This window comes from Ambystoma mexicanum, chromosome 9 (genome assembly GCF_040938575.1).
Source record: "Ambystoma mexicanum isolate Mex_15411 chromosome 9, UKY_AmexF1_1, whole genome shotgun sequence".
In the NCBI taxonomy this organism is placed as follows: Eukaryota; Metazoa; Chordata; class Amphibia; order Caudata; family Ambystomatidae; genus Ambystoma; species Ambystoma mexicanum.
Genome location: NC_090931.1, coordinates 1,469,022,488 through 1,469,036,314, shown reverse-complemented (window position 1 = coordinate 1,469,036,314; position 13,827 = coordinate 1,469,022,488). Strand labels below are relative to the sequence as shown.

The 13,827-nt window shown below is 47.0% G+C and overlaps 1 protein-coding gene across 11 annotated transcripts in view; it reads right to left on the bottom strand.

The window, feature by feature from the left end:
* ATG9A (autophagy related 9A) overlaps positions 1-13,827 on the bottom strand; it is a 1,030,802-nt gene that overhangs the window by 533,947 nt on the left and 483,028 nt on the right. For all 11 annotated transcript variants that reach the window (XM_069616910.1, XM_069616912.1, XM_069616911.1 and 8 more), the window contains one exon: positions 740-893. In XM_069616910.1, the coding sequence (XP_069473011.1) occupies positions 740-893 (154 nt within the window). The remainder of the gene's footprint in view (positions 1-739; positions 894-13,827) is intronic.

Below are 13,827 nucleotides of genomic sequence, written 5' to 3'. Positions count from 1 at the left end.
AACACTGAGCAGTCTAAATAAAACATTAATGACACTGTGTTGCTAAAAGGGTAGTTAGTACCTGTGTGTGTCAATGAAGCACAAGCCACTTCCTATGATGTCCCGCTTTCCAGTCACAGTTTGGAGTTAGCATATACTGAATGTGTTCACTAAATCAATGCATCATGCAGTTAATGTAGAAGAAAATAAAGAATATAAACTGGTTTCTCCAAAATGGGCATGCAAGATCCTCTGTTGGTCAAAATACGGTCAAACTGAAATTTCATCTGGAAAAAAGAAATTCCAACCCAGACATGAAGGGGGCTCCTTTGGGTACATGTGTGGGGTATTGTGCAATTCTTCCTACTTCAGTGGAAACATCTGTCTGCAACATGCAAGAGCTCATATCTGGTTGGGAATTGGGTGGGAGAAGGGGGGATTCGGCAGTTAATACACAGGACAAAGGAAGAAAGGATCACCAAGGAAAAAAAAGAATATGGGAAAAGTGGGAGAGCGATCACTTGATATGGGTAGCCCACTGACTTTGCTTGAACAGTGATGGCATCGTTCTCCTGAAGGCAAGCATTGAGGAGACAGGAGGAAGGACTCCTCTGGAATGATGAGAATGTATGGGAGAAGCAAAAACTGCCCACTAGGTGCACATAGCTATTCAGAGGAGAGAGAGCTATACAAACAGCATTTGTGAGGTCACTAGGGTGCATGGGGCAAAAGGCAGATTATAAATTGGCTGAGTACTCACAGCTTTGTACTGGAAAAGTTGCGCAAACTCATCACGGGTCTCATAGCGGTGGGCGTTGCCCTGCCAGTGATCTGGCATGTAATGGATGTGTGCCAGGATAACCTTCAGCAGCTGCTCAGGGCAGAACACCAAGTGCTGGTCAGGGATAAATGACCTGGGGAGATAGAAAGCAGCACACCAGGCAATGGGTTATCTGTAATAGCATGATCCCATCAAATAACCATCACACACCCTCAACACAACACCTTAAACAAGCTAGTTTTCAGTAACATGACCATCAATTGCGTATCAAACAACTAAACCATCACATAATAATTCCCTCCAGGAGTGACTATGGTAACAGCTTTACCGGGGGCTACAAATCTTCCACATGCAGAGTGTGCACAGAAAAGACCACGGCCTATCTTATTCTAAGATTATACACCTGGGATCACATCATCTCCATACTGACCTGCCTGCACTGGCTACCTGCATCGAATTCATGGGGGTTCTGCGCTGTACACTGGACCTTAACCAAGCAAAGCAACCCGTAAGCATTACAAGCTGGGCTAGGACCATCGAAACGTCCATTAGGAACCATTTTGAAATATCACACTTTGGTTTGGTGGTTGCAGTGCCTTTTCTGTTCTCAGTAAACATCTATGGCACGCCCTGTCCATCAGAGCCCCTGGAGGATCGCCTTACCTCCCATAATGCATTAAGTCTGCTCTCCTTCATTCCCGTCTACCTTAACTGGTTTGCCAAGAATCTTGGTAGTGCATGTAGCACTTCAAACATTTTGATTAGAAAAAAAGGATGCCCACCATAAAAAAAACACCATCACAAGACTATAATACAACTTCAACATCGCATATTAAATGGCCCCAGAATCCCAATTAGTAATTTAAGCAGATACCAACGGAATGGCCAACACCATCAGAAGAGCAGCACCAAACCAAAACCATCACTCGCAATACCTCCATTCACAAGACCACTTGCTTACCGGCAAAGAACACTCCCACAAAGTCCTTCCAGATCCAATCAATCTCATGGTCTCAACATTGAGAATCAATAACCACATCTCATGGTCCCACCATTACCTGGGGCACAACAATAACATATCATTACAAGAACACCACCACCACAACAATTCACAGCATGACATACCTCTACACATCTCCTTCACTACTTACAAGACATTCACCACCACATGGCCCCCACCATTAAAAACACCCTCGCTCTCACTATATCCCGCCAACTGGAAGACACCCACCATCGCAAGATGACCCACCCACCCCTCCGACCATTATAGAAAACTCCCAAACAAAGGCTTCACAGATTCAACCGACTACGCTCTACACCGTGACAACACACTGCACCCACCATCATATGGACCCACTATCGAAAAAGGCCCGGCATCAAAACAGTTGCAATATCAAAACAAGGACAGCACCACAAGAACAACCACCTTTCCCATGGCTCCTATCATCACAAGAAATGCACTATTGCAGCACCTTCACCAACACATGGCCCTGTAATTAAAAGATGCTTACCATCACAAGGTCCTCTTCACTGCACAACCAGCACCATCACAAGACCCTCATCTCTACAAAATCTGTGCTAACACTGGACCCCTTACCATTGAAATACCCTAACCATAACAAGATCCTCACCTCAACAAGACTGTTGCCGCAACAAGACCCTAATCATTACAAGACATGCACCACCACAAGACCTTCACCTCCACAAACCCTGCACCATCACTGGGTCCTTATCATTGCAAGACCCTTGCCATCAAAAGATCCTCACATCACACAACCCCAAACCACACCCACACAATACCCCCACAAAGGCAAAAATGAGTTAGCATCAGATGAACCAATCACCATACAATCTATTGCACAAATCATCACTGTCACACACAAAGCCAGTAGCATACACTCTAATGCATTATCATCACAAAGTTCCATCATTATACAATTGCATCATCATGATGTATGTCTCAAAATATTTCTAAAGTATCACCACCTGAGCAGTGACTTGGCACTTGAGAGAACTAGACCACACCAGTTGGAATATTGTGTTCCTGGCAAGCTGTAATGAATACAAGGAAGAAAGAATGGCTGAGCTAATGTGGGAATAGCTATATTTGTATTTATTTCTGACCTGCGTCAACAGCCAACTTCGGTATCTGCTCGTGTCTACATGTAGATTGCTATGTACACCTAAGCAGGCTCAATAGTCAAGAGGGACTATCAAGTGAAAAAAGGAGTGGAAAGTATTTAAGGACAAGACACAGTTTCTTGAAGGAAATGTTTGGACCAGCAGCAAGGAAAATTGAGCCGGGAGAGATGGGGGCTGGGGGAGATGTGGTCCAAACTATGCAGCTCAATAAGAGGTTGTAAGATTTAGGACAGGAGACGGTATTTTGATGCCAAATGATACTTTACTTTCATTAAAGTGTCCTTCAAAGGATGGTTGCTGGACTTATGGAAAGTTACTTCATTGTTAAAGTCTTGGAGTCGGGCTACTCCCTTTCAGCCTCCTCCTAGTTACTGGAGCCTGGGTAGGCCTACCAGTTGCTTCCTCTATCCTCTCCTGGATCAGCTTTCTGAAATGAGCAACAAATGTTGGGTTAGTGTTTGTTCTTTTATCCTCTGTAGGTGGCTTGATACTGGACCAATCAGGGATGGTCCCATTCGTCCACTTCCTGATTGAATGGTAATGTGAGAGCCTTCCCCCTATATGAGCTGCCATCCAATGTCCTGCCATTGCCGCTCCCGAGCACTGGGATGCTCCTCCCAACCAGCTCCCAACACCAGCGTGAATCTATGCCGTGCACGCTCAGACCCTGCATCTGAGCAAGCCCCGCTTCCGGCGTGCTCTGAGTAGGCAGGCGCTTCCTTCCCTTTGCTGAAGGTGTGAGCACGGTCCTGTACCCTGTCCGGGCCGCCATCCAGTGTCTATGCAGCGGGGAACACTGCGTATGCAAGCCTCCCATGTAAGCCTCTGGCCTGATAGGGTTTGTACCGCGTGTGCGGAGCCCGTCCCATAATTTTCCCTCCGGTGTCAGGTTCCCACCGGGTCTCCATGGAGCGGACCGTACGTTGCTGACACCCACCGGAGAGAGACCAATCCTAGATACCTCTCCTGCTCCGAGCGCAACTCAGTACGCTGTACCTGCAGTGCCGGCTCAGAGAGTTGCTCCACACCCTGTTCCAGCAGTGCCGGTGTCATCCAAGCAGCCTGTGACTGCAATGCCTCCGGTTCACCCGCACCCACTCACTCACTCACTCACATACCCCTGCCACAGCCCCAGGCTGTTCCGGCAGGGACAACCACCGGGGCAGGTAGTCAGCTACCACCTGAAAAACTGGCCGGTCTATGCTAGGTGAGAAAGTCGAAGGGTTGTGGCGACAAAAAACATTGTAGCACCCGCTGGTTGGAATCCTTGTGCCTCGCAAGCCACTGCAGAGAGGCATGATCAGTATACAGCGTGAAGCGCCTCCCCAGGAGATAGTAACACAGAGTCCACGGCATACTTAATAGCCATGCATTCTTTCTCAATCGTTGAGTACACCATTATGTGGGCTAGCAGTTTGCGGCTTATGAAACATATCAGGCGGAGGACACCATCATTTTCCTGCGACAGGACCGTGCCTAACCCCTGTACAGATGCGTCTGTTTGCAAGTAGAAATGTCTGAGGAAATCGGGATATCTCAAAACAGAATACGAGGTGATACTTTGTTTCAGTCTTTCGATAGCCTGTAGTGCAGCAACATTACTAGACAGATCGGGTGACTCACCGTTTTTCAATGCATCCGTTAAGGGGGCAGCCATCGTTGAAAATTCAGGAATGAATTGTCAGTAATAGCCGACAAAGCCTAGGAAGGCCCATATTTGTTTTCTTGTGGAGGCTATCGGGATGTATCGCCTCGATCTTCGAAATTTGGGGCCGGATAGCCCCTCCACCCACATTATGAACCAAGTATTTATTTGGTCTCCTGGGCTCCAAGTACGGTCTTCTTTGGATTGATGTGGAGACCTCCACGACATAAGGCTCCAACCACATTCTCCAAATGCAGTAGAGGTTCTTCCCATGTATTGCTGTAGATTACAATGTCATCTAAGCATGCGGCTGCATAGTCGTCATGTGTCTGTAGGAGGGTGTCCATAAATGTATGGAAGGTTGCAGGGACCCAGTGTAATCCAAAGGGTAGCACTTTGTAATGAAACAAAGCCTGCAGTGTAGAAAAGGCCATTTTCTCCCGATCCGAAGGTCGCAATGGGATCTGCCAATAGCCCTTGGTAAGGTCTAATGTGCTGAGGTAACGGGCTAATCCGAGTCTTTCTAACAGTTACTCCATTCTAGGCATGGGATATGCTTCATATTGGGAGATAGTTGAGCTGTCTGTAATCCATATAAAACCGGATGGATCCATTGGGTTTGAGCACTAGTGCGCTGGGAGAACACCAGGCGCTATTGGAGGGTTCAATGATGTCCAGATGTACCATCTCGTTATTTCGTCCCTTTTTAATTGCCTTCTTGCTTCCGGGATCCGATAAGGCCAATGTATGACAGCCTGCCCAGGCAGGGTTTCAATACAATGTTCCATTAAGTTGGTTCTGCCAGGCAGAGATGTGAAGGTGTGGTTGTATTTTGAAAGTGTTTCCGTTATCTCTACCTTCAGTGCGTTTGATAATGTTTCTCCCCACTGTAATTTCCCCAACTGGCTGGGTGGTTCCATGAATAATTGTTCCTCTTCTTTATTGAACGGGGTCATGACTGCCATGAGGGTTGGTCCTGTCCATTTCTTCAATAAATTAATGAGGTAGATCTTAGTAGAAGGGGATCAGTCGGGTTGGTGTATTCGATAATTGGCAAGTCCTAGTACTTCCTTCACTACACTGGGTCCTCTCCATCTGGCAAGTAATTTGTTAGTGCTGGTGGGTAACACAACCAGTACTTGTTCACCCGGTTGAAAAGTCCTCATGCGGAATCCTTCATTATAAGCTCCTTCTTGGTTAGCTTGGGCTTGCCCTAGATTTGTCTCGGCCAGGGAACAAAGGGTGGTTAGGTGTTCCTTCAGTACTTCTGTATATTCGGTTATAGAGGTTTCCTGGGTGTTTTCCCAGTCTTCCGTCACCAAGTCCAGGATGGTTTGGGGTTGTCTCCCAAAAAGTAGTTTGAATGGAGAATAAACTATTGAAGATTGAGGCGTGTCTCTCAGTACCATGAGGATCAGTGGTAACACCCAATCCCAATTTTTACCCTCTGGTCCCGTTACTCTGCTCAACATTTTCTTGATGGTTTTATTGTATCGCTCAACAAGCCCATCCGTTTGAGGATGATACACGGAGGTCCTTAGTTGTTTTATTTGCAGATGTTCACAGACCTGGCGCATTACTGTAGACATAAAGTTGGTCCCTTGGTCTGTGATGACCTCGGTAGGTATTCCTACCTGTGAAAAGAATGGTATGAGTTGATCACAGATCTGTCTAGCGGATGTCCTCTTTAACGGGAATGCTTCCGGATATCGGGTCGCATAGTCGACGATTACCAACAGGTACTTCTACCCTCTACAGGCAGGCTCCAGAGGTCCTACCAGGTCCGTGGCAACGCGTTGGAAGGGTATGGTTATGAGGGGTATGGTTATGAGGGGCATACGTTGTAAGGGGGCCCGTGCTGGTGTTATCTCGCTTGCCAGCTGACATGTTGCGCAATCCTTGCAGAACTGGGCAACATCTTCATAAACACCCAGCCAATAGAATCTTTTTAATATACTTTGTTGGGTTTTCAGCGAGGCCATGGGGCCTCCACACAGGTGATTATGAGCTAGTTGTAGTATTATTATTCGGAGAGATCTGGGCAAGATCAATTGTTCTTTCTTGGATCCGTCTTGAGCTTTGTACACACGATACAGTAACCCTTGACGGGAGACAAATCCTGGTCCCTTGGTGATGTCGGGGTCTTCTTCCTGGAGAGCCCTTTCTCTGGCTACTCTAAGGGTGGGATCAGCTATGGTTCCTCCTTGAATGAGTTCTTCATGGTCCTCCGGGCTCCAGTCAATTAGACAGGTGGCATACATGGCTCTACACTGTGCTAGTCGGTTTTCTCTTTTATTACTGCCTGTCTCATTGGGGCCGTGCCTGCCTTAAAAGTGTCTTGGATAAACAGGGCTTCTGCCCACCATTCGGTTTCCAGGGATTGTATGGCCTGGTTGAAGAGGGGTAAGTCAGTCCTGATGACAACCGGGGTGTGCAAGGAAGGTAGGACGGCAGCTCGTATGGTTGCTACATTGTGACCTATTTCAACCTGGATTCTCTTCATGGGATAGGCTTTCACGTCCCCATGTATGCAACATATAGGAACTTGTACATTAGGTTAGTAAGGCAGGTCAGTCTGGGGTGTATGGTCAAGAAAACCGATGCTCTGGGTTTGCCTTCATATATCCGACCTCCATGCGTTCAGTTCCTCTTCTTTTAGGGCAAAACCGGGCGATGTGGCCCCATTCCCCACAATCGAAGCATTGTGGCCGCCGGAAACCGCTTTCCAGTGTGGGTGGTCTTCCTTCCATGCCAGTCCTCCTTTCTTGTGGTCTGTCACGCCGCCCCCCACGTTACCTGCTGCACCTATAAAAACAAGGACACGCCCTACCCCGTCTGTGACCTCCACCCCTCTTGCCACCCGACACACACACCTTAAAACATGCACCGCTTTGCCTCCTCGCTTCCTGTACAGCAGGGCACGGCAGGGCATGATTGGCAGGACTGGCGTTTATCGCCCTTCACATCGCTGGCAAACGAAGTGGAGACTTCTTCATCGCCGAGACACGCGGCATTCATGGAAACCTACGCATCACGGCGCGTCATGGATCACGTGACTCATGGTCCCGTAGCAACGCCGCAGCGTTTTGTTTCCACACCTCACGTGATTACGGTCACGTGTTTTCTTCGGAGGGATAAAGGGAGACCGGAAACTGTAGACGTTGCTTCACAGCTGTTTTCATCACGTGTCGCCCACTACTTCGTTCTAAGGATCTTTACCCATCGCCTGACCACGGTTTGCTTCACGGATTGTTACTCTTGGCCCCTATCTGTTTTTGAACTTTGGACTGAACTTTGGATTACTGCTACGCTTCGCCCAACGGATTGCTCTGTGCTTAACCCTTCATCTGCCTCGACCTGGATCGCCTGTTTTTGACCTCGGACTGCTTGGTTTTCTCTACGGATCACGTACCAATTTGGGATTTCGGTCCTGCACTAGGTGTTCACCTTGCCCTCTGCCTGGCCCAATAGCTGTCTGAAGGTCAACGCCTCTGTTGGCCTTTCCAGAACCACCTTCATATTCTCACAGGTACATTGTGTTCTTGTATTTGGCATTTAGTATACATTGCCTTGTCCTGTATTTTAACCACATTGCACCTTGCCTTGCAGCGCTCAAGGGGTTCTTCCGGCTGTGTCCCACGTCCAGGCTTGCGGACTTCCACCTGTGGCTTCAAAGATCACACAGACAGTATTTCTGGTGTTGTCAGTGTGATATTTGGGGACAGAGGGGTTGCCCATACTCTGCACGACCATCAAGTTTGTAACATGGTCTTGTTGTGCGTTCCTCCGACTGTCTGCATCTTGGCAGCATGGTTCTGGTCCCGTTGGTTGTTTGGGATTCGATGATGGGCAAAAGGGCAAGCATTGATGTGCTTGTCAAGAGGGTTCTGTTAAACCCAGCCTTTTGATAGGCAGAGGCGATGTCTACGGCTTCCGCCAATGTTGGTTGGTGGTGCTGTCTAACCCACCTCTACATAAAAGTGGGCACAGCTTCTACGAACTGCTCCACGGTGACCGTATCCAGCAGGTACTGAATCACCGGTGAAGGAAGTTGTAGCTATTTCTCAACGAGATCCTTGATCATGTAGGACAGTTGCCGGGGACTTTCCCCGGGTTTTAGTCTAGTGTCTCTTAACTGCATGAGGTAGGCCTCTTCATCCGGACCCAGGTGATCCAATACCGCTTTTTTTAATCTCTGCATACGGGCCTGGTATGCCCCCTGCATCACCCCTGATAGCAGTGGGGCCATGTATTGCCTTCAGCGGTCCACGGGCCATTGTGCTTTCCGGGCTATTCTCTCAAAACTGGTAAAGAAAAACGCTAGGTACTCTCCGTCCTTATATTTTTGCAGTATGGCGGAGGGTACCAATGGCTGGTTTCTTGAACTTGCCACAGTATCTGTAAGTCGGAGGATTGTCTCGTGCTGTTTATCCTGGGCGGTCATCTGGAGTGAGCCCTGAAGTTGGATTGCTGGTTGGAACGCTTGACCGTCGGCCACAGCGTGCCGAGACTAGATTTGTATGAGCTGCTGCAACTGCTGCTGTCCCTCCAACAGGGTCTTTATTAAGTTCTCCATAGCGCTGTCAAATCCTTCTGACTACGCCACTTGTAAGATTCAGGACAGGAGATGGTATTATGATGCCAAATGATACTTTATTTTCATTAAAGTGTCCTCCAAAGGATGGCTGTTGGATTTATGGACAGTTACTTCACTGTTAAAGTCCGGCTACTCCTTTTCAGCCTCCTCCTAGTACCTCGAGCCCGGGTAGGCCCACCAGTCGCTTCCTCTCTCCTCTCCTAGATCAGCTTTCTGAAACAAGCAACAAACGTTGGGTTAGTGTTTGTTCTTTTATCCCCTGTAGGTGGCGTGATACTGGACCAATCAGTGATGCTCCTTGCCATCCACTTCCTGATTGGATGGTAACGTGAGAGCCTTCCCCTTATATGAGCTGTCATCCAATGACCTGCCGTTGCCGCTCCCGAGCATTGGGATGCTCCTCCCACCCAGCTCCCGACAACCAGTGTGACCATCGAGTTTATGCCGTTCACACTTAGACCCTGGGTCTGAGCAAGCCCCACAGGGTTTATGCTCAAGAAAGCTTCTCGTTACTTTATGGAAGGGAAGAGATCAGAACCATTCTGGGTATCATTAGAAAGGGACAGAAAAAAGCCTTACTGTTTAGACAGTCTATATTCCATTGGGAGATTGCCAAAATCTGGGGTAAAACTGGAATCTATAGCCGTTACAAAAACTGCTTTGGTGGAGTTGATCTTGGGGTGTGGACAAGGTTTATTTATGTATGGAGACGGATCTATCTGGCTTAATCCAGGGTTAGAGTTAGATAACAAAATGCTAAACTGGAGAAGTTGGGCTAACAAAGGTATTCTAAAAATGTAAGATGTTTGGAGGAATGAGAAAATGATCTCCTTTGTAGGGCTAGTAGAGCAATATGGATTGGGAATTAGGGAACATGGGTGATACAGGGCTTTAGAAAAAGGGATGGTTGAAAGACAGCAGATGCTAAGTTTGCTGATGATTGATAAGCCCAAAATGTGTGACCAGTTTGATACTCTGTCCCGTATGGTGTCAACTTTTATTAAGCTAATGCCTATTGAAAAACGCATGATAGAGTCATGGGAGAGACTACGACAGGCCTGGGTTACAGAATTAGGGAGGGATGTTTCAGTGAAAGTATGGGAGGGTGTATGGAGGGCAGCAGTGAAAGCTAAAATGGACCCGAAGTTGAGTTATATTCATCAACAGGTTTTAGGCTGTGTATATTGGACCCCAGAGCGGATGAGTGCAATGGGTTTAACAGATAATGATCTATGTTGGGGCTGTCAGCAGATGAGGGGGAACATTATTGCACATGCTTTGGGAATATAAGAGAGTGACGGATATCTGGAAGGATGTATTGTACAGAATTGATGCAGCTGTAAACATCTCCTTTCCGCGTATTTGTATTTTATTTATTTGTACAGCGCACCAGGCCAGAGGGCAACCGGGCGCATATCTTAAGGCACATAGGTACATGATTGGCATGAATACAGTTACAATCAAGACATATTAAATTCACAAGGCAGTAAAGTACAAGGCAGTACAGTGCAAGGCAGAACAGGGTGGCGGGCAAGGTGGTAGCCAGCGCGGTAGTATTGAAGGATCAGATGACTAAGGAGGGCAATAGGTCAGGTATGGCGGTAAGCCAGAGCTTGGCTTTGTGTTTGAATAAGGTAGGGGAGGGCAAGGTTCTGATGGTGAAAGGCAGTGAGTTCCAGAGTTTGGCAGCAAGGTCTGGGAAGATAACCCCACCGGCTGTCTGAAGCCGGTATATGGGTATAGTGAGGCAGTGCGCTTGGGCAGATCTGAGTGACCGTGAAGGAGTATACTGAGAGAAACGGGAGGCTAAGTAGATGGGGGCCTGGATGTTTACACATTTGTGAGTAAGGGCCAGTGATTTAAGTGATATCCTTTGGGCAACAGAGAGCCATTGTAGACTCTTCCTGGTTTCAGTGATATGTGCAGATCTAGGAATGTTGAGGGCCGCTCCAATAGCATTGTTTTGGGTGATCTGGAGTTTGTTGAGGTTGCGTTGGTTGGTGCTTTGATAGAGTGCATTGCAGTAATCAAGTTTGGCCATAACCAGAGTCCTGGCAAGGATAATGCAGTTCTGAGTGGAGAGGAATGGGCGGCAGGCTGTGATCAGCTAGCATGTGTAAGCCGAGGCAGCAACGAATGCATTAGTTTGTCGAGTAAGGGAAAGTGTAGAATCAAGGTAGATTCCTAGGGTTTTAGTCTCTTTGGCCACTTTGATGGAGTTACCATCGATATCGAAGGTACTGAATGACGTGTCCATCTTATTAAGTCTTTGTTGGGTGCCAAGGATGAGGAGCTCTGTCTTGTCGTCATTAAGACAGAGTTTGTGTTGCGCTATCCAGGCTTGGACAACTTGATAGATGTCATTCAGAGATTTAGAGCCTGCAATGTAGTCGCCAGTGATAGGGATGAGTATCTGGGTGTCATCAGCGTAGTTGGTGTAGGTGACACCCACATAGTCAAGCACATCAAACAAGGGTTTGGTAAATACTTTGTAGAGTGTCGGAGATACACACGAGCCTTGCGGAACTCCGCAAGGGACCGGGGATAGATCAGCCGATGAGGTAGATGAGAATACTCTCATGTGTCTATTGTCCAGGAAGGAGCTAATCCAATTAGTGGCTTTCTCCGAGAAGTGGGCAGCTGATTTCAAATGTTGGCAGAGGATTTGGTGATTGACCAAGTCGAAAGCTGCAGAGAGGTCCAGGAGTAGTAGGAGGGCCAGTTTGCCAGTGTCTTTTAGGTCCTCAATTTGCTTTTTAAGATCTAATATGGCTGTTTCTGTGCTGTGCTTAGGTCTGAAGCCAGATTGTCTTGTGCCAAGTAGATTGTTAGTCTCCAAATACTTCTGTATCTGAAGGTAGGCAGCTCTATCTAAGTTTTTTAAGTGGAACAGGACCGTGGTGATAGGTATGAAGTTGGTAGGTATGGATGGATCCAATGTAGGTTTTTTCAGTAGTGGGATGACCCATGCGTCCTTCAGATTGTTGGGGTCAATTCCGGAGTGAAATTAAGAATTAATGAAGGCGGTAATGAAGGGTGCAAGGTCATGCGCTGATTCCTTAATGATAGGTGCAGGGCAGGAGTCACCTTGGCAATTGGAAGGTTTAAGGTTACTGAGGAATTTTTCAACCTCTGGGATGGTGAGGGGTATGAAGCTAAATGGAGGCTGGGTGAAGGTGGTGGCAGTTTTAGGTGCAGGGATTTTAGTAAGGGGAGAGGTAAGGAGAGAGTTTTGTTTGGCATTGATTTTGGCTTGTAAGGTGGTTATTTTGGAAAGGAGAGCGTTTTGGATATTATTACACCAAGAGCTATCTTTGCTGCACGTATCTAGTGTAGGCAAAGGGGATTCTAATTCTTTGAGAATTTTGAATAACTCCTTCGTGTTGGATTCAGCTTGCGAGATGCGCTGGTTGTAGTCTCTTTTTTAGCTTGTATGATCGCTTCCTTGTAGTTAAGGGAAGTATTTATGTATTATGGCAGTGATTCTTCTATCAACTGAGGGTAGATGCGAGAATACATGTGATGCTTCAAGCTAGATTGATAAAGAGTAAAAAAAAAAAAAATTGGGACAAATATCAACTTAAAGAAGAAGGGAGTCATCCTGCTGATTTTTGTTGTTACAGTAGTGGTAGGGTCAGAGCAGGTTAGTTTGGACAATGTACTGATTCCGAGTTGGGCTTTCACTGACGACGGACAAGCACCTTAGCTAGTTTTGTTAGGTAGAGAGGCCTTATATAATAGGAAAAGTTAGGCATTACCCTTTTTGTTTAATATAATTATCAGTGAAATGGCTGACCAGAATATGTGTCCTCCTTATAACTTACCACAGTGTCTACAGCACGATGTGAATTAATAGAAGAAGGATAGAGGTTGTGCCTGTGTTAAAATACATTTGGCCTCATTATTAGTTTGCCGGTCTGGAAACAAGGGTACTGGTAAACTCACCAGCACTCTTGCTTCCAGACCGGCAAACTACGTGTCTGCCTGCCATGGCCGCTGTGCCCGACAGGTCTGTCCATGCCGGGCGCAGCGGCCACAGAAGGCAGACTCCTCACAAGAGTGTTACTGTTAAAACAGTGCTGGCGCTTTACGAGTCCCCACTCCCATAGAGTCCTACAGGACTCTATGGGAATGGGGACTTACATTTTAACAGTGCCTGACTTCCCGGGCTGCCAGAGTTGTAATCGCCCGGTGGCACCGGTAAGTCAGGCGCCGGTAAAATATTACAAGTCCAGCGGCAACCCGCTGGTAGCACCGGCAGGGTTACCGCCGGACTCGTAATGAGGCCCATTGTATTTATGTGGTGCCAATCAGCTACCACAGTGATGCATTTCTGAAGAGTGCATTCAAATACAGAGAGATCCTTGTCCAATGAGAGGTCAATCGGGTATCATGAGCTTTTTGAATTTTAATGCTTCCAGAAGTGATTTCCTTTTGTCGTCACCCAAGGGATGCCTATTTATGATTTACAGGTCTCTCCTGACCCACTAGGGGGAATTATGTGGTCTTTCCATCTATATATATATATAGATATATCTAGATTATGTGGTCTTTCCATCTATATATATATATCTAGATATATAGATATATATATAGATGGAAAGACCACATAATTCCCCCTAGTGGGTCAGGAGAGACCTGTAAATCATAAATAGGCAACCTTTGGGTGACGACAAAAGGAAA